Source organism: Corvus hawaiiensis, chromosome 6, assembly GCF_020740725.1.
Source record: "Corvus hawaiiensis isolate bCorHaw1 chromosome 6, bCorHaw1.pri.cur, whole genome shotgun sequence".
NCBI classification, from domain to species: Eukaryota; Metazoa; Chordata; class Aves; order Passeriformes; family Corvidae; genus Corvus; species Corvus hawaiiensis.
Genome location: NC_063218.1, coordinates 48641575 through 48662195, shown reverse-complemented (window position 1 = coordinate 48662195; position 20621 = coordinate 48641575). Strand labels below are relative to the sequence as shown.

The 20621-nt window shown below is 48.7% G+C and overlaps 2 protein-coding genes across 3 annotated transcripts in view; both read right to left on the bottom strand.

Moving 5' to 3' along the window:
• Window positions 1–2933, bottom strand: part of CD81 (CD81 molecule) — a 33278-nt gene extending 30345 nt beyond the window's left edge. The window contains exon 1 of the mRNA XM_048306553.1: window positions 2795–2933. Coding sequence (XP_048162510.1) covers window positions 2795–2860 — 66 coding nt within the window. The 5' untranslated portion in view covers window positions 2861–2933. The remainder of the gene's footprint in view (window positions 1–2794) is intronic.
• Window positions 2934–10345: 7412 nt separating this feature from the next.
• Window positions 10346–20621, bottom strand: part of TSPAN32 (tetraspanin 32) — a 39357-nt gene continuing 29081 nt past the window's right edge. For both annotated transcript variants that reach the window (XM_048308293.1, XM_048308292.1), the window contains exons 7-10: window positions 19543–19644; window positions 17960–18052; window positions 15770–15853; window positions 10346–13601 (exon numbers count right to left, since the gene is read on the bottom strand). In XM_048308293.1, coding sequence (XP_048164250.1) covers window positions 13506–13601; window positions 15770–15853; window positions 17960–18052; window positions 19543–19644 — 375 coding nt within the window. In that variant the 3' untranslated portion in view covers window positions 10346–13505. The remainder of the gene's footprint in view (window positions 13602–15769; window positions 15854–17959; window positions 18053–19542; window positions 19645–20621) is intronic.

The following is a 20621-nucleotide window of genomic DNA, read 5'->3' as shown; positions in this document are numbered from 1 at the left end:
TGTAGCAGCTGCTGCTCCCTCAAGAGCCACCTCGGACCAAGCACAACCTTGGCATCTTCTCAAGAATGTGTGCACAAAGGGAAAGCAATCCCAAAAAATCAAATAAAATTGAAACATTTCAGGTACAATGAATGAGGAGCTGGCAGTGGGTCACCTTTACCCTTTGCTTTTTCAACACAGCAGCTTTGTGAAATTCCCCCAGAGCTGCCAGGGGAAGAAAGGGGGAGGAAGCCAGAGGGGTGTCAGTTTATTTACACTCCAGCAGGATAGCAGGGCTACATTAAAAAGTTATCGAAGTAACTAAGGCTGAGAATTGCTTCCTTTCTTCCTCTTGGGCACTTGAACAAGCTCCTGTGCAGCACAGCATGGTGCCTGCCAAACTTTGGGTTCTGCCTCTGGCTTGTTTTTATCAACAGCACCCAGCGTCAGCTGTGCACAAGGCAAATCATAAGCAAATAAGCACAAGGAGCCCATCAGCCCTTGCATAATAACCAGCTATCAGAACTAAAGGGCTGCAAGTGCCCTGTCTCACACCTCCCCTGTAGTTAGAGGTGGTGTCCCAACACAGCCAGCCTACAGCAAGGGTGCTCAGCACCACGTTCTGTCCTTAAATGCCACCCCATGAAAAGGACCGTCGCACTTTGGTGGCAACAAAGGTATCCCTCCCCACCTGGGGGGTGCAAGGTTGGCAGCTAACCTGCCTTTGTGGTAAACCTAAAATTCCTCTCAACTACTAATTTAAAAAACAACACACAAGGGCTTGAAAACTCCAAGATCTGGTATTCAACCACCATTCAGCTGGCCAGCCTCACAGACAGCATCGTTAATTCTAATGGAGTCCAGGCTCCCAATCTGCACAGGAGACAGTGCGAGGGGACCAGCAAGTCCAGTACTGGGAGCTGTTTTGGGGAACCAGTAGGTCACAGGCACCCCTCTTTGGGAGGAACTGAAGCGTCTACCCCTACTCACAGGGAGCACTCTCAAATAGGGCAGGGCAAGGCACCTATTCCAGAAGTCATAACAGGGAAATTATACAGATTGGCTATTCCTCGTGGAATCAAAACATCCATTCATAAGAGATCAGCTCTTTTGCAAGACTTTGAGATGACCAAGTGATCTCACTGAGGAGTCGTGGCTGTGCAGAGTCCCCAGCATCCTTCCTGCCACCCAGGAGACCCTTCCTCCCTCGCAAGCACAGCCGGCAGCTTCTTCGACATGAATGGCAGGAAATCAGGACCAGAAGGGAAGAAAAAGCCCTGGGATAAGCACGATAACTCGGAAGGAACAACACTTCACAGACAATCCTACCCGCCTCCATCCTGCCATTTTAAGAGTGGAAGAAAAGGTTAAAACAAAACCAACCCAGAACTGTCCCACGTTCATGCAGCTGGCAACAGATCAGCAATTAACACCGTTGTCGTCAGAGCTTGTCATCTCCCCCTTGGCCAGCGTTATACCCAGAAACAAGGCGAAGAGGCCTGAAGTGAGCACCCACTTGGTTAAACCCTACACCTCCCAGAGATGGGGACCCCCGCAAAGAGCTTCCCCAGGCACCCCCAGGGAGGAGTCAGCAGGCAGAGACTCCAGTCAGGCAGTGCAACTCCAGGTGCCCAAGCAGGGTTTACTCTGGAAGGCATCGGTCCCCTTCCCACCTCTCTAGCCCCCCTTGCTATGTTTGCTGCTGTAAACGAGCATTAAGAAAAAAGAATCCCAAATCCTCAACAACAGAGCAGGGTGTCAGACAACGGGCACAGGGTATTGGACAAGGGGCATCCAAGCGGTGCCTTGCCTGGCAGGGTGGGGCTGGACTCACTTCCAAGACAAAAAAGCATTTCTTGGAATGGAAACCAGTGTACTTAAAACACGAAACCAGCAGCCTGCTCGGGCACATCTCGTTGCCCCCGAGCGCAGGAGAAGGGAGAGAGCGACTCTTGCCAGCCAACCTCGCGCTGCCGGAGGCTGTTTCTAATCGGGACAAACCTGGTTTGCAGGGAAACCGGGATACGCCGCCTGTTTGCTAAATTAGCCGCATGTCTAGATGGATTATTTCATGAGAAACTTTCTCAGGAAAGGCAGCCTCTTCAGCCTGGATAGAATTTGCATCCTAAAATAACTTCCTGGGCGGCGGGGGCAGCGGTCCCCGGCGCGGGGCCAGGGCGGCCGGGGCCCGGCTCTGCCGCCAGCGGCGGGGCGGGGGGCGCGGAGCCAGCCCCAAACCGCCCGTATTTGCTGAACGCCCCCTCGCCGGCAGGGCCGACGCCTCCCCTCCGCTCCCTCCGCCTGGCAGCATCCCTGCATCCCTCCCTCCTTCCCTCCCCGGCTGGGGAGCGCCGCTTTCCACAGCGCAGACCCGCGGCAAGAGGGGCTGCGGGAGCCTCCCCGCCCCGGCTCTGCCCCCCGCCCTTCCGCTCCGAAAGGCGCCCGTAAACATCTGTGGCGGCGGGAGGCGAGCATCTTAAAGGTGTTCTCCAACCATCCTACGGTTCTACCTCCCCCTCTGCATATCTATTTAAAAAATAGACATAAATAGATATACACGTACGATTACATACATACGCATGCATTAAAATAAAAAAGCAAAGGACAATCACCCTCTCCGTCCTTCAAAATTAAAAAAAAAAAAGGAAAAAAAAACCAAACAAAAAACCCCTAAGGCACATCCCAGACAGCAAGTCTCAATGCTGGGGGGCAAGAAGGAGGCTAAACCCAGGCGCAGGCAGACGAGCCATATTGCAGCCTCCTTATTTAAAGGCTGGGGGGCTCAGCCCCCGCTCCCCGCCGCCCCCGTGCTCACCCAGAAGATGAAGTTGAAGACGAAAAGGAGGTATTTGATGCACTTGGTGCAGCCTTCCACTCCCATGGCGGCGGCTCTCCCAAATCTGGGCTGCCAGGCTGACCGGGGCGGCGGCAGCAGCGGGCGCAGAAAACCCGCCCCGCTCCCCGCCCCGGGCACGCCCCATGGACACGCCCCATGGACGCGCCCCTGGACACGCCCCTGGACACGCCCCTGGACACGCCCCTGGACACGCCCCAGGAGCGCGGGGCTGGCGCACGCACCCCCCTCGCCCTCCTGTGACTGGCGGTCGGCTCCTGTTTTCCCCCTTTTTTCTTCTTTTTTTTTCTTTTCTTTTTTTACTTTTTTCTTCCCCACTTATCCAATTTACATTTTGCCCCTAACTCCTCTTTTCCTTTTTGCTTTTCCCTCCCTTTTTCTATTTTCACCTTCTCTTCTCTTCTCTTCTCTTCTCTTCTCTTCTCTTCTCTTCTCTTCTCTTTTCTCTTCTCTTCTCTTCTCTTCTCTTCTCTTCTCTTCTCTTCTCTTCTCTCTTCTCTTCTCTTCTCTTCTCTTCCCCTTCCCCTTCCCCTTCCCCTTTTTTCCTTTCCTCCCTTTTTCTTTTTTCCCTTCTTTCTTTTATCTCCACTCATTTTTTTCTCATCTCTTCCCCTCGCTTTTCTTTTTTCCCCTTCTTTATGTGTTCTCTTACTTGTTTCTTTGTTTTCCCCTTTTTCTCGCCTTCCAGGGACAGCTCACAACAAAGTTTCCTACACACAAGTAGGAACCACGGGGGCAAGTGTTGGGGGGCTGTAGGAGCACTACTTCCCAAACCTGACCACCATCCCTTAAAACTCACTGCCTCCTCTTAAACATCACCAGGCAGCCTGAGGTGCAGGGAGAAACCTCTGTGAATAGATGCAGGGTGCAGGAGGTTTTGTATTTCTGTACAGAAAAGTTTGAGGGTGCACTCATGAGGGGATCCCACCTCTCCCACCAAAAGAAAGAACAAAGGACTTTTGCATTAATACTCTCAGTTTGAAATTCAGAGAAGCGTTTCCTCATTTCCCCTTCTAATTTTATCTCTAAATTTGCTCTGATGAACAGTTTTTGTCTAAGCTTGTGGCTTCGGTACTGCAAGCAATTGCATCAAGTTCAGTAGAACCACTAAGGATGTTTTCCCTTGGTTACTGGGTAACAAGAGCATCAGGGGGGCTTCAGGGCTGCACACCAAAGAGATGTGGGTCACACATATCAACAGGCTTGGGAATTTTAGTTAACCCCCTCCCCTCCCAAAGCTATGCAGTAGAAGCATGATGAAATTTCCCAAGCTTTTGGCGGAGATCCACTTTGGCCCACTTGCTGATCCCCAGAAATATAAATTGTTCTCACCCCATGTCATGCTTCCAGGAAGCTCATTCACTTCTCCAGGGGCAGAGTAGTAAGTCACACAAGCAGAGCATAAGAGGATGCCTGGAAAAGGCATCAGCGAGCAGCTCCAGCCAAGGTCAGCACCTCACCGAGCTAAATATGAACCTGGCACCCGCCCACAGCGTCGTACGTGGAAACCTGCCCTCTTCCAGCCTGGGCACTTTCCTCCAGTGAAGGATTTCAGGGAGCAGCTTCTGAGCCAAGTATTTTCACACTCTGATAGAGTCTTCCCAGCCATGCATCCCATAGTCAGGAATGAGCTGTTACCTATCACACATTTCCTACACACGTATGTTGGAAACAAGTCAGCTTCCTCCAAAATCATCCCATTGCCCTCAGGGATGAGTTGGTCCAGGGCTTTGTCATGTTCATCAAAACTTTCCTTGCCCCTCAGTAACAGCCCATGCACTACACGGCAGCAGGGATCAGGAATGAATAGAAGTTGGCCCCGTTCCCTAATTACTTATGCTGAGTATGTCCCCGATTGTGGGCTTGCCATGGATTCATAACCCCTTTGTCTCTAAGCCATATTCACTCATCCAGACTTACCAACAAAGCTGGAGGTTCACCAGGCTATTTGTGCATGTAACTGCTGTCCCGAATTATCAGCATCACCCATCTGGTTACGGCAATAGCTCTAATCCTGTGTGCCTCCTGCTCATTGCTCCAAATGATAACAGCAGGATCCTGAAGCTGCTCACTTGCCACATCAGAGCATCCCATGATAGCCTTCATTCTGCACCTCCACCCTTTACAGCTATAAATAGTAAAACAAAAACACACTGCCACCAAAAAAAAAAAAAAAAAAAAAAAAAAGAGAAAAAAAGGAAAAAAGGAAAAAGAAAAAGGAAAAAAAGAAAAAAAGAACATAAGTATAGGTCGAAGACAGGAGACTATATGAAACAAGAAGCCTCTTGTGCACTTAGGCAGCTGTTCCCAGAAAAACTCTTGGAGATGCTGCTTGGAGAGTCTGTGAGTGGGAGAGAAAGGAACCAGCAGCAGTAAGGCCTTCAGCAGCAGTAGCCCCACTGCCTATGAAGGAAAATGACTCTCAAATCAACTTTTGTGCACTGGAGAGCAGGCAACCCCAGCTGCAGTCACTGCCACAAGGTTGGCATTGAAACTGCTTCCAGGGAGTTTAGGATTGCTTTTTTTTTCCCCGCCCCCCTGCCCCCCCCCCCCCCCCCCCCCCCCGGTTGTTTTGCTTTTCTTTTCTTCTGCCCTTTTTCCTCCTATGTTTAGGAGTGAAGGAAAAGGAAAACAAGAAATAAACCTTTTTGTATTCTCCAAAAATTGTATCAGCCAACAATTTGGTTTGGAGCCAACACAGTCCTGTTGCTGGGACCTTCCCTCAGGTTCTGTTGGAGCACGTGTTGCTCAGGGACAGCTGTGGCCCTGGCAGGGGCAACAGGGGCACAGTCCCACCATCTCCTGCATCAAGAAGCTCCCACTCACAGCCTAAAGCCTACTGGGTTTAAACTGGCCATGCCAACAAAGTTTTCTTCAAAAGTTGGAAGTGGAAAAGGATTTTGAGCTTTGTCCTTTTGTTGTTGTTGTTATTTTAAGCAGCTCAGCTGGGTACATTTGAAAACTTTGGCCTTTAGGTACAGGAAGAAAAAAACCCATCCCCACAGCACAGTGACAAGATAATATATGCTGTTTCCCAGGACTATGTGTGATTTCAGGGGTTGTACATTCACTTGTCATGTTTCAGACACATTTCTCACACTGCATTACAGCCCATAAAGTACCACAACTGCCTTCCCAAGCTCTCAGTGGTGTTACCACCTCTTTATAAATAAGTAAAGCTAATTTGCAAAAATTCAGTTCGTGTCTGGGTGTCACATGCCAGTATCGAGTGTGACTGCTATGAATAGGGCTGATGACTTCCCTCTTCAGGAGGAAAAGCTGGTTTGAGTGCTCAGGGCACGCAGTCGTTCCCAGAGCAGCCAGCTGCAGACAGGGCTGTGAGGAAGCTACCTACCTCCCCCCAGGCCTTTCATCACTCAAAGAAGAAAAATAAACTCTGAAAATGTTTTTTAAAAAGGCCTCCAAGCCCCAAATTAAAAAAATAAACCCATCCCCAAGCAGCCAGTTGAATGTGCTTCTGCAACTGGGTTTGCAGGCAGAGTGAAGCAGCCAAGAGCGGAGGCGCTTGCAGTGGTCGTTTCTGTCTGTTGGGCTTGGGTTGTTGGGGCTTTTTGTGAACCTGCTTATATAAGTCAGTGTCATGCTTGTGGGTTTTGGCACCTCTGGGTATGACTCACCAGGGTCTGTTAGAGCAGATGCTGCCTCCCAGTCTAAGTTTAACAGGACATCCTTTACCAGAGAGACTCAGCAAACCCAACCCCTGGGACTTTGAGCCTGCTTATCCCAGAGAGATGGCCACCTGCCTTCCAGCAGCTTCCCCTTAAAACCTCTTTTGTTTTATAAAAAGTAAGGGAGGGGGATGAGGGGAGAGGACAGACACACATCCTCCCCACCTCTTACACGGGCCTGAAGAGCAGGCCACCAGGGCATGACTTGTTTACCATCAAGGCAGGCTCTAAACACCTACTGACCAGGGTCTCCCTGAAAGATTTGGGAGAGCAGATTAGAATCCCTCATCCACTGAGGATCACAGGATGCTGATGCGGTACTCTGGCTGCATGCCCTGGGCTTGCATGGCAATCCCCCTGCCCTCCTCAGCCAGCACAAAACTGACAGATAAACCATGGGAATAACATGCACGTCATCTTGCTGGTGAGGTCGTAGTTAGTTTTTAACCACTACTTCTTATTTTTAATGCAAAATACAACAGAAATAGCCTGAAATTCCAATTTACCTCTGGTGGTAAAAAAAAACAAGCAACAACAGCATCACCAAAGATCTTTAAACAGGACATTTTGGAGATGCATGATAAGAAACTCAGAAATTCTTTCTGTGGGAGGCTAATAGTCCCAGATCACACAGGGGTAACTTCCTGGGCAGCCAACACCCCACAATACTGTTTTTCAAGGAAGGGACTTGAGCAAGGGTAAACTGCAGTGTACCTACTGGCCTATGGCAATGGGAAGGTGGAGCTCCATCACCTCAGGAGAGACGTGTCGACACCCCTGGGGAGCCAGCCAAAGCCTTCATTTTGAGTAGAAAAAAAACAATATGAGGAATTTCATCCCCATATCTAAGGGGATATTTTCAGAACACCTTTTCTGTGCCCCAGCAGGAGTGGCTGGTGCCTGCTCATCCAAAAATCCCCATGCCCACCTCTGCAAGTTAAGCTGTGACAGTCCTGGGGGTTGCACTTGCCTTGCAGCCTCAGGGGAGACGGATGCAGCAAGCAGAGACCTGTAGCTGAGCCTGAAGTTTCTGTTTCTAATAAACTCAACAAATGGTTCCCATCTGCCGGGGCTGTCTCCCTGCCATCTTTAAATATTTATATCAATGTATCTATGGTGATAGGTCAGGTTATATAAGCAGGGGGGGAAGGACAGCATCAGCTCCTGCTGGAGCTACAGCTGAGGGAGTAAAAACCCGAGCGGATTTCCCATCCAAGCAGACACTCTCTCTTCTCAGCTCATTGGCCCAGAAAGTGAACATTCATTTTTCTCAGGGCATCAGAGAGGGCTGAGCCACAGCTGGGCTGAGCTGCACTTTGGGAGGTGCCATGTGGGAGAGCAAGAGTCCAGCCCATAGATGCAGAGAGCTGTTATTGTATAATCAATGTATAATTCATTAGTAGGTATCGTTTATTGCTAATGTAACAGGGCTAAAAAGAAACCGAGCATGTCCGTGAGCAAGCTGCTGCATGCAGGGGTTAAACAATAGCACTCAGTGATCCTGAGGGGAGACGGGGGATTTTGTCTTGGGATAATATAAACAACCCGGCTAGCTGAATGCCAGTGACTCCAGGGTGAGCAATGCAGGAATATGCATCTTCCTGGCAAAAAATGCTGGGAAGGATCTTTCTTTTTTGCTTGCTGGAATCTAAGAGAATAGCAACTAGAAGACAGCAGGGCTTTAGCTCTTGGTGGGCACTTCCAGGCTCATCTGAAATTATTTCTCCAAAGGTGTGCCACTTCCTTGCAAGCTGAACAACCACCACATATTTCCCTTCTAGATAAAGAGGTGGGCTTTTTCCCCTTGACCCTCCTGGCAGGGGAATTTGCCTCCAGGTATAAATCTGTTTGATGGACCCCCAAATGCCAGGTGAGGAAGGTAGCAGCAGCTTTGTGCTGGGCGTGAGAGGCATGGCATGGTGGGGAGTGGAGTGGCTTCGCCAGCAGGCCTGCAATCAGTCATGGGTTTGGCAGCTCCAGCCAAAAACTGCAAAGAATGCACAGCCTGTGTTTTTCCAAAACAGCCTCCAAGACTTCTCCAGAGCTCTCCCTCTTCACTCCCATGCTCTTCCCCACTGTCCCACACATTTGTTACATCTCTCAGTGCACAGGTGTGGTTCTTGCTGCCAGTTGCTCATTCTCCCAGAAGAGGAGCTACACAGTTAAGAAATAAATCACTTCTCACCTCAGTTGCGTTTTACTAACAGAGAGAGCTGCAATGACACTTCATGTGAAAGTTGCAGGATGTTTGTGATCTAACTGTGTATTCACAGCAGCTTCTGACCTTACCTGCTTTCAGCTGTGCTGGCAGAGATCTATGTGGGGCATCTTCCACCTCTGGCTGCGTTTCTAGAAGAGAATTATAGCCAGCTGCTTTGCCAAATGCATTGCTTCTGCACCTGGTTAGAAAAACATGTGTCTATCAACTATTACTTCCAAATATATTTTGTGTGTCTGCAGCTCATAAACACAGCTTTACCTTGGCAGGAGATGGCTTCCTTACCACCCCAGCACTGCAAGAGTCCACCCAAATTTGCCAGCTTCTAAGGCTTTGGAAGGACTTGCTCAGCAGTGTCTTCTCTAGGAGCATGCTGCAGGCACGAATCCAAGCTGCATAGTGAAGGGGTTGCTGCACGAGGAAGTTGTATTTCAAGGACAGTGGGAACTCGCAAACACACGGTCAAAAGGGCAGGAAATAGCAAACCAGTTTGGAGTCAAGACAGCACAGCACAAAGCTGAAAGATTCTCACTCTCCTCGCCACCAAATCCCTGTAGAGATTTACTGTATTATTTAACCTGTGCTTTCCACAAGTGCTCTGAGCATCATTCACTGCCATCAGAGCAGGCCTGGGAAAGCTCCTCTGGCTCATAAGCAAGCTATGGTCATGATGAGCCCCATGTAGGGTCTCTGTGGAATTGAATGTCCCTGTTGGTAGAACAGTACCTGAGCAGCGCATGGGCAGTGAAGGGTGGAGAGCAGCACAAAAAATGCTTGCTGCTGCCATGGGCTGATGCTCCCCAGCCCCACAGGTTTATAGGTAGCCCCAAAGGTTTATAGGTGGCCACACAGGCCAGAGCAACCTCACCTTATGTTGCTTCCACTTCCTGTGTCCTCAGATAGGGCTGGGGGTTTGTCTAAAGTAAAAGGAAAAAGGTAACTCATGAGCACAAACTAACGCATGCTCAGAGAGAGGCCAAACTGCAAGTGCCCAGGTAACCTTAGTGGAAATAAGTGATAATTGCTGCAGCTTAATTGACAATTAGCTGGAGCCAATTCACAATTAAATATTTAACTTTGCACCTTCAGTCTGTAAATTCTATTTTTTTTTCCTCCTGTATATGCCTACATAAATAGGATTTCTTTCCTAGCAGAGTGTGAGCGTTGACATGCTTATAACAAACAGCTTCCTCTAGAGCAAGCCCCAGGGAGGCTCACTGCTCTGCAGGTGTTTCCTAGTCTGGCTGCCGGCTTGCATCCCCAATGATCAGCTCCATGCTCTTCTCCCAAAAAAATCTCTCTCTTGCTCTTCTCAACACTGTGTAAATTTTGGCCCCATTTATCAACAAGTTCCTGGGGTTTTGCTCTGGTTGCACAAGAGCTGTAATTTGCCCCTAGCCAGCAGAAAATCAGGGACTAGTAAGTGCAAAAACATTCATTGTAGTACAGGGATTTTTTGTTGGCAGAGGTGTAAAAACACTGTGTAACACTCACCCACCCTCCAGGTTCCGTCCAGCCATCCCTCGGTGCTGCCACTTCTACAACTGTGAACAAAATGTTAACACTGCACATTTCTGTAACAGGTTTCTAAAGATCAAGGAGCTGAAGGTATCCACTTTTCTGCTGCTGAAAATCACAGTGGGATGCTATCACAGGGTGGCAGGAGCCCCTGCTGCTACACACAACACATACTCTGGGAGAAGAGCGTGTCCCTCTGGGCATGGTTCTGTCACCTCCTCATTGAAGGTGCTGCTCCCTGCAAGGGAACTCCAGCAACCAGTGAAATGGGAATAAAGCTCATGAGATGGCCAGTGACTAGACATACTCTTCTCCCAGAGCTTGTGTTGTGTGTAGCTCCTGCTGCCCTGCAATGAAATCCTGCCGTAATTTTCAGGAGCAGAAAAGCAGATACCTTCATCATGTGTATGCTACTCCTGTCCATAACTATGCCTTTACACTAAAAACTGACCTGGGAAGGTGGAACACCTAAAGCTTGAGCAGTCCTGGTGGTGATGCTTTAACAGAGATGTTTTGTACACATTGATGAGGCTTGAGCAGGTAACACACACGGGCAACATTGACTCCACCAATTTGTTTGTCCATGATGTTTTTTGATATGGCAGAATAGCAGCAGTTAACCAGCCAATGCAGAGAAGTGGGCAAAACCTGCCTACCTAATTCTTTAAAAAGTGAAACCATAGAGAGTTCTTCATTACAAATACTCTGGTCGTTACAGCTTAACCATGTCCTTAAGTGTTTTTCCTGCCTCAGCTCACATTAGTCCCTGAGAAGTACCTGCCTGCTGTCCCATCAGCTGGCTGAGGGTGGGATGAGGCTGATGAGCTGCTTCCTTTCCTCCAAAGGACCAATGCCATCCTCTCCCTCCAGCACACTGATGGGACAGGCGAGCACCAGCTCCTTGGGGAACATCTCTTCCCAGCACTGAAAGAATTACTGAGTGCCCCCATGATGCAAACCCCCAAGCAATGCAGGCAGCTTCAGGCACGGCAGAAAAAAGAGGAGGAATGGTGGCCTTTTCCAAGAAATTAATCTTTATTGAAGCAATCATGAGTCACAGGAGCTGTCAGCTGGCCTGAGGAATAACAATAGCAGGGGCCTGACAGTAGCAGCTGGAGCTCACAAGGGAGATTGTCTCTTTCCAGAGAAGAATATATGTGATAATACATATACACGTATAAGTGAGTATTTCCCCACCACTAAAAAGTGCGTATGCTGGGAAGTGCATATCGCACCCGAATCCCTGCCAGACTGAGGTGTGTTGGTGATTGCCAGGAGGTAGCTTGACTATTACACTGGGGCAGTTTGAACTTCATCCTGCTTCCAGTGAAGTCAACAGTGAAGCTCTGCTGGTTCCAGGGGAGTGGAATGAGAAGTGACAGCCCTCTCTGAGCCCTCCGCAACTCTTTCCAATGCAAGGTATTTGCAGCCCATGTTAAAACACCAGCCAGGTGCTGTAGGCTGTACTGCTGTTCTTGTTCTTCGTGTACTGCTGTGCACATGCAGCAGCCCCTGCCTGAGGGCCAGGACCTGTCCTGAACATCAACACGGAGTTTTCCATATTTATCTCAGTAAACAATTGCTACTTAAACTTTTTCATGCCTAAAAGCCACTATGTATGAGAGGAGTGAAAGCTGTTGCTGGTTCAACAGACATTTCACACGGCCGTATAATTTACAGCAGGTGCTACATCCATTGCAATGATGGGTTTCAGCTCAGAAGCGGCTCTGCCTCCTTGCCACAAGGGCAAAGCACACCAGGGAGCTGTTGTTTCAACTAGACTGACAGCCTTTTACAAATTCTGTTTATTATTGATAAGGTGATGTAAAAAAGACGTGGAGTTGGACATTGCATTGTTTGACCTGGCTGGAGATCAGTCCTGTTCTCTTAAAGATTTAAACTTCTGTTTGTGTGTGTAATATCAAAGTCCTTTTACCACAGGAGCACAGTGGGTTAGTGAAGCCAGATAAACACAGAGCTGGGGCCAGAACTTACAGAATCACACAATCAGCTAGGTTGGAAAAGACTTTGGAGATCATCAGGGTCAACCTATGACCTAACACCACCCTATCAACTAAAACATGGCACTGTGTGCCATGTCCAGTCTTCTTTTAAACACCTCCAGGGATGGTGACTCCACCACCTACCTCCCTGGGAGCCCATTCCAATGCTCAACCACTCTTTCTGTAAAGAATTTTTCTCTAATGTCTAGCCTAAACTTTCCCTGGCACAGTTTAAGACTGTGTCATCTCATCTTGTTGATGGTTGCCTGGGAGAAGAGACTGACCCCCACCTAGCTACAACCTCCTTTCAGGCAGTTGTAGAGGGTGATAAGGTCTCCTCTGAGCCTCCTTTATTCCAGGCTAAATAACCCCGGCTCCCTCAGCCAACCTTCGCAGGGCTTGGGTTCTAGACCCTTCACCAGCCTTGTTGCCCTTCTCTGGATCCATTCAAGCATCTCAACACACTTCCTAAATTGAGGGGCCCAGAACTGGACACAGCACTCAAGGGGCGGCCTAACAAGCCCCTGTGAAATCAGTGTGGTATCAAGATTTAGGAGGCTGACTAAATCCTAAGAATTAAAAAAAAATGTTGTATTGCATTAGCAAGGAGGAATAACAGAGAAATATGTCCTTCTGTTGGTCAGTTGTTTCAAAGCTCATTCACTATTTTCTGACTTTTTGTCCTCATCTCTACCAAAAGTTATATAAATCTGGCAATGTTTGAAAACGGGAAAACCAGCTGAATTGGATGCCTATGTACCCCAGCATGATCAGAAACATGCCCAAAGTTAATCATTGCAAGCGCTCAGGCTGGCAGAGCACGCTTCCCATCAGCAGCGACACACTTCCTGTCATTTATTTACTGATAGTGCAACATTGATCCTGGGCTGCGATCCAAAGCCATCTTCCTAGAAACATTGCACCTTTGGGGGTCACAGGGAACTGCTCAGATGACAGCATGAGAGAAGTTTGGTTTAACGCTGTGATTTTTGCTGGGCTTTTCTCCCCATTTTGTTGTAAGGGGCTCTTTGTGTTCTTCTTGTGGAGCCACAGCCCACATGTCTCCCGGCAAGGGAATCTGCATCTCCGAGCCCAGTAGTAGTGCAGGAAAGGGAAATATGTGACACACATCCCACCACCTGACCCCAGGCAATACCTTCCCAGGGGATTTTGTGGGTGACTCCAGACATCCTCCTGTGCCAAGAGCTGGCTCTGCCTGGTAGTGATGCCCAGGCATCAGGTTTCTACCTCTCTCGCAGGATGTATTTGCCTTTCCGGTACAGGTCGCTGCTGAAGTGGATGGAGAAGCAGAGGAATGAAGTTAGGATCATCCCATAAACCTAAAGGGAAATAAAGGGGACAGGCATACAATTAAGTTTGTAACTGATTATGATGCTCCATCTGTGCAAATAAATGGTCATAAATATTGCCTGTTGTCACATTTTTCTGAAGAGAGCTGGTTTTCAGTGAAGTGGTGAACACCATTTCTGACATGGGAGTTAAAAAAAAAGCAACACACGGTTAAAACATCTGATTGGAATTAGCACGGCATAGCTCAAACCTGGCCCTAAAAATACCAAGAAATAAGATGAAACCAGGAAACTCAGATTTCAGTTCCTGCCACAGAACATTCCCCTATGCAAACAAACATCTCTCTCTCATAATAATAGCCTTTTGTAAAGGTACCATAGGGAGAAAAAACCACAACACCCATGTATTGTTTGAAGTAAAAACCCCAACAAAACAAACAAATAAACAGAGCCCTAAGCCAACCCCAAACAGTTATGAATGCAGAGGACAGTGTGCTTCCTGTCTATTGTGATACTCTGCCTAGTGTATCACACATCAGGATTAACACAGGCAACATATCCAAGGTAAGGCTGCTGTGGGAAGGATAATGAGGGCTGTAACAATGTGCTCTTTCCTAAAGCATGCCCTAATGTGCTAGTGCCTTTGCTTGCAGCTTGATCTGGGGATGTGTGTGCACTGTTGGCTGAGGGACAGCGACATCACAGCAGCTATAGCCCTCTTTACGTGCTTCCCTTGCATCCTGCCATCACAATAGTGAACCGTGCAGTGAGATTTCCTCTAGCACAGGCTTCAAAGACAGCTGCCTTATCTGGCTATAGCATCAAACTGTGAAAAAAGTATATCTATTATAAAAATGCTCCCGCTTCTATCTGAATATAGCTGCAGTGAAATTCTCCCTGTGCTTGAGAAAAATTGGAAAGTGACACCAAGTATTCACACATGACTTTACATTTACAGCTCCATAGCAATGCCTGATGGTTTTCCTAAATTACTGCTAGCAGTATAAAATACAAATTTTTTGTTCCTCTGGGTTTTATTTAGATGGAGAATAATCTTCTAATCCATAATGGTGCCAAGGTGAACACAAGGCATAAAATGATCTCCAAACACACTTTTAGTCAAGAAGGGTCATCCCAGCTGGGGAGCAGCATGGAGATATCACAGCAGATCAAACCTGCCTTCATGGTGGAGAAAGGAGTCTCCTGGCACATGCTCTTTTCTGGTGTGCATCACCACATGTGCAGAGTCCCTGTGTACAGGTAATTACAGTGATACACCTCTGCCAAGCAGTGGGTGGGCAAACGAGAAGGCTGATTTTAATTAGTGGCCCTCTCCAGCTCCAAAGAGACCACGCCCATGCAGCCCCTGAGTCCCTCACCATTGAAAGACACGCTCCTCTTGCAGCATTTAATTTTTTCTTTTGTTGCCCCCCAAATAGGAATCAAATTAAGTTCAGAGCCTTTCTACACAAGCCATACTCTGAAGACGATTTCACCCCTCCTCTGCATGTTACTCCTTCAAAGACAGAACCTGGGGGCCCAGACAACACACTCTTCCCCTCTCTTTTGCAGCTTGCTCTTTATGAGCCTGTGATTGACCCACCCATTGCCTGAGATGAATCTTATCAGCTTCATTAGTGGTCATTAATAGGATGAGACCATCCCTTTCTGCACAGCTCTCCATCTCCACTGCTGGTGCTCAGTAGTTTTCAAGACCTTCCAGCTCTGGCTGCACAAGCGACTTCCCAGGTTGATCTAGGAGGCAGCAAGTTTCCTAAAATATGGAGGCTTTACTGCATCTCCTTTTCTACCATTGCTGCTGGCTTCCTACATAATCTACAAGCCCCCAGCGAGGTGACATGACCTCTCACTAACAGATGAAGTCATGTAGGCAAGCCTGAGTGGATGAAATGCAAGTGCTGGTGCATCCTGCTCCCTGCTCCCAGTTGCCATGCCTTGCTTGGGCACAAAAACCATGCATCGAGGCTATTCCTGCAGGAAAACCCCTCCACCTATCAGCCTGGCCAGGTTGCTGACCCTTTCCTGATTTCCATGTTGGAATCCACCACTGCTTGTTTCTCTGCTGCCAGCCTCCAAAATCACCCCAAATCCTAGCTTCTGGGGGCTAATTTAGGATACTTTTCCCTCACTGGATCCTGCCTTTCAGAGCCAAAATGTGAAAGGACAGACACTGTTACCGTGAAGCCAATGGCGATGCCCAGGAGCGAGAAGACAAAGTCCATGTGCTTCTTCAGAAAGTCCTGCATCTCTCGCAGGCAGTCCTGGGAAGAGAGAAACAAACACTCCTTGCAGCACAACAGCAGCTTGGTGGGGGGCTTTATCCCCACAACAGCACTTCCGCAGCCTCAGAGAGGAAAGGAGGCAAGAAAGGGGTGCAGCATTGTGCAGCTGGGCAGTTATCCCTTTTTCTGCTGCTGCTGCTGCAGCTTGGGAAGACAAACACCTGTGGTGGCTTTTCTGTTACTAAAACACGCCAATGATTTTATTGGTGCAATGCCTTTTGGACTGTGGGGGATGTGTGCTTAAGAGTGGTCATGCAAAAGCTTTTTTCTTTCCACCCACTGAAAAACGGGAAGAAGGAAATGAAAAGATAGAAAAGCAGAGCACACCATGATGCCAAATGCATTCCCCAAGGTTACTAATGAACAGCTCGATTTTGCGAGGTGCTGCAAGTATTAATATACATTAGCCTTAAGCATGCCAATGGCCCCACAGAAATCCCAGCGCTGTTAGCCAAGAGAGCCATTTCAGAAACGCAAGAGCATGCCCTTGATGAAGGGATTTGCAGAGCGAGGAAAGAGCGCTCAAAGCCAGGAGTGAACGCAGCGCAGCCACCAAAGCCTGCAGTTTCCTGTTTTACACAAAGCACATCCTCCCACCCACTTCCCCAGTGAGGGAAACGCAGACCACTAAGTGGGAGCGATGGAGTCGCCATACGGTGCCCAGCTTTGTTCCGCTCTCCCTTCCTGCTTTTTGAGCCGAGTTCGGCCCTGCCCTGGGATGAGACATTCCTGGAGGCTGTGCTTTGAAATGCTGCCCTGCGGGCTGACGTGTGCCTGTGCATCACGGGTGCTGTTAGCACTTGACATCTTCACCTGACAACGATGGGACCCTGGGAGTGTTTGTAGCACTGTAGCAGTGTGGTTTTGTTTTTCCTAGAAACACCCTATATTGATGCTGGTGGCTTTAGCTACTCTGGTGGAAGAAAAATAATCGTGCGTAGATTTGCTCGGAGAGTATGAAGTTGTAGCTTCAGTGCACAACAGTCTAATACTGGTGGCTTCTCCAGCAGCCTCACTGAGGTACTTGAAAGAGGAGGAATGAAGCATGCTTGAGGAAGCTACTGCTGGGCATCATCACCCTGCTTCGTGAGTTTCTCATTTTAATACCTATTTAATGCCCCGTGAAAAAAGGAATTACATCAAATTCCACATTTGCTGTTAGTGGAACACATTTTAAGTGTCAGAAACGTGTCACATGGAAAAGTCAAACAATTTTTTTGTGCTCTGATACATGCCTGTGATATCTCACACTCTGCATGCACAGGAGATGAACAGGAAGCTGGAGGGAAATGACAGGCTGCAGAAGCATTTTGAAAGCTTTCTAAAGCACTGAAGGAAACTGCATCTGTAGGTCTGAGAGCTGCTGATCCACCAGGGCTCCTCCTCCTAATTCACAGAATCATAGAATGGTTTGCATTGGAAGGGACCTTAAAGATCTCATCTAGTTCCAACCCCCCAGCCATGGGCACGGACATCTTTCCTTAGACAAGGTTGCTCAAGAGCTCCATCCTGGGTGGCCTTAAACACTGCCAGGGATGGGAAATCCACAAATTCTCTGGGCAACCTGTTCCAGTGCCTCACCACCCTCACAATAAAGAAATTTTTCCTAATATTTAATATAAAACTACTGACAGGTTCAAGACATTCTCCCTTGTCCTGTCACTATGCCCTCCTGCAAAAAGTCCCTCTCCATCTTTCTTGCACCTTTCTCCCTTCAGGTACTGGAAGGACACAATTAGGTCACCCCCATGCTGTCTCTTTTTCAGGCTGAACAAAAACAATCTTCTCAGCCTTTCCTCACAGGAGAGATGCTCCATCCCTCTGCTTATATTGGTGGCCTCCTCTGGACTTGCTCCACCAGCTTGATGTCCTTCCTGTGCTGGACCCCAGAGCTGTGCACTAGTCCTGTACTGTGTTCAGTGTTATTGAAACAACAAAACCCCAACAAAACAAACCCCAACCCGTTTCAACCCCAAACCATGAAAAAGCCACAATTCTCATTAACACTTTAGCACCAGTGAGGTTTTGACAGCTAGAAAGCAGAGGCACAACCCCACTATGGCGTGGGAGAAACCTTTCCCTTACCTTTCCTTCATCGTGCACCTGGCCGGGTGGGCATGTTTTGTGCTCAACATTGGTTGTGTCCCCAAAAGTAGAGTGCTTCCCACAGCACAGGAACTGGAAGAGAGGGAGAAGTTTGCCAGCTGCTTGCCAGGGCTCTCCCCTTGCTACCAGCTGCTGCAGTAGGAGGTACTGGCAATGGGCCCCTGATGCCCCAGGCAGAGCCACCCAACCAGGGTAGCAAGGAGCAAAGCATGCAGGAGTCCACAACTGCAGCAATGCAGGCTAAAGTCAGGGGAGGTGGATGGATCTGGCCTCCAACTTGCTCAGGCTCCCCCAGGGCTGCTGCCTGGGACTGGGGCCAAGCCCTCCCTTTGTGGTCATACTAATGCTCACTGTGGCTGCTCTGGAAAACCCAGGAATGCAGAGACTCATGTTTCCAGTGATTGTTATGGGCTGGGGGGATCCCCAGCAACACCCACCATGGAGCTGGTTTCCTGTAGCTGTGGTGCACTGGACAGTTTGGAGCTCTGGCAGAAGGGAAAAAAAAATAGGAGAAGAAGGACTGCTTCTCCACTAATTCAAGTGGCTAAAACAAGCAACTGGTGAAGCCAGGCATTGTGCCTGGTTCTCCTTGTCAAATGGGACCCTGGGAGTGCTGCTCCACAACCCTAAGAGCAAGCACTTCCATGCTTGGCCATGGCTCTGAGGGCTACCACCACCACCACTGCAGAGGAACATTTGCCCTCTTCCGTGTTTTGAGAAGCACGGATAGAAACAACTTTGAAAAGTACTTGTTGTGATGATTTAAGAAAACACAGAAGGATAAAGGGAGTTGCGTGGGAGGTGTCTGGAAACAGCTGAGCAGAGCTGACCTTCCCATCCAGCCTTGCTGTGTGCCATGAACTCACTCCCCAAACAAGCCCTGCTGCGTGAGGGAATGGCATCTCCTTTACTCAGCAGGGACTCAGGAGTTTCTCACTATGGGGGACATCCTCACTCATCTCCTGTGGCTTCAGGGGCAAGTGTCCTCCCTGTGCTCTGAGTAACCACCCTTGCCCACCTGCTGAGCTACAGAGAAGTCCTCTATGCCAAAGGCATCCTGGGTGGTGGTTTTTGGGAGCCTGAAAGCAGTCTCCAGCTCTGTAAGAGGCCACATAGCCTCCAGTACTCCTCAGACACAGGCTTGAGGGTAAATAGGAATAACCATATGCAAATATTACTGCTGGAGTATGTGGAAATCCTGCCCTCTCTACTTGACTGCTTGTACACAGTCTCGCACCACAGATAGGGAGCAGGGCACAGGGGCTCCTGAGACAGAAAATACTATGGCAGCTGCAGTGCGGCAGCTTTGTAGATGTTGCACCACAGTGATGCTCAGAGAGGTGACCCTTTCTTCCTGTTAATAATCTGGTTGGTCAGACCTGGGAAAGAAAGAATGGGAAGGGAGGAGCAGACTCCACAGCAGGCTGGAAGACTCGGTTCTTGAGGAAAAATGGCATTGCAGCATTCACAGGGCAGAGCACAGGTGTCAGCCTCAGCCTGCCAAAACCCTTGGGAAGATACCCCAGGGCAAGGTTTTCTGCTGCAGGTGAAAGACAACTTACTGCTTCATGGATGGCAGTCAGCTCGTGCCTCCTGAAACTGGAGGTGTTCCTCCTCACCTCCTCGTACACGAAATCGTACACATCCATCATGCTGTCTTCCACCTGCAATGAAAGCAGAGGTCTGTACATACAAAACACTGATTGCAGTCGTCTTTGGAGGGAATTGTGCTCTGCCTGATTTCCACAGAAGTTCTCCCAGGTATAGCAATACAAGCAGTGCATCTACTAAATGACTCCCAGGCAGCAGCAGGAACTGGTATGTGACCCACCATACACTAAGGAGCCGGGGTCTCACCAGCTGATGGCTGGAGCTTTTGTCCATTTTGGATTTAGTGTCAGAGAAGAACTTGGGTGCCTGCGACCAGTGTGCCTCTGAGTCCCTCTGCCAGGCAGGGCTGATGCCATCTCCCCATCCTGAAGGTGGTACTGTGAGGACAGGCCCACGTGACCATGAGATGCTAAAATACAAAGGTGAGAGGACCTCACAGGGTTAGTATTATCTGAGTTGCAGAGCCATTTCTCTGAACAGTCAAAAAAATAACAGGAGTGATTCAGTGGTGAGTCAGACCCTAAATATTTACCAAATGTGTGAGAACTTGAAGCTTGACAGATCCCAGCCAACTCCTGCTCGGGTGTCAGAGGAAAAAAAATATGACAGTTGCCTTCAGTGCCTGGAGTCAAAACCTTATTTCTTCCTTTCATATTCCCTTGCTTCCTTAGCAGCACCACTCTGAGTGGGCCTGCAGGCAGTGCTTGTCTTTCGAGAGGGAAAATCAATGGGAGAGACAGGCAGAGCGGGTGGCCACACAGGGAAGTCTCTGGGAACAGAGCCATCTCTCAGCAAGCCTTTGCAGCTCAGTCTAAGGGTACACACTTAGAAATTACTCTAAGGAATAAAACCCCAGCACTCCCTGCACAGGGGTGAAACCAGGATCATTCATGGTGGTTACATCTATTACTGCAATATTGCTTTGTCCTGCCCAGCTCTCCAAACTGCAAGCAACAAACGGAGGGTGATAATCAGGGAGAGAGGGGTTGAGAAGATTACTTGTGTCCAGATTGGCTCTGTGCCTCCAGGA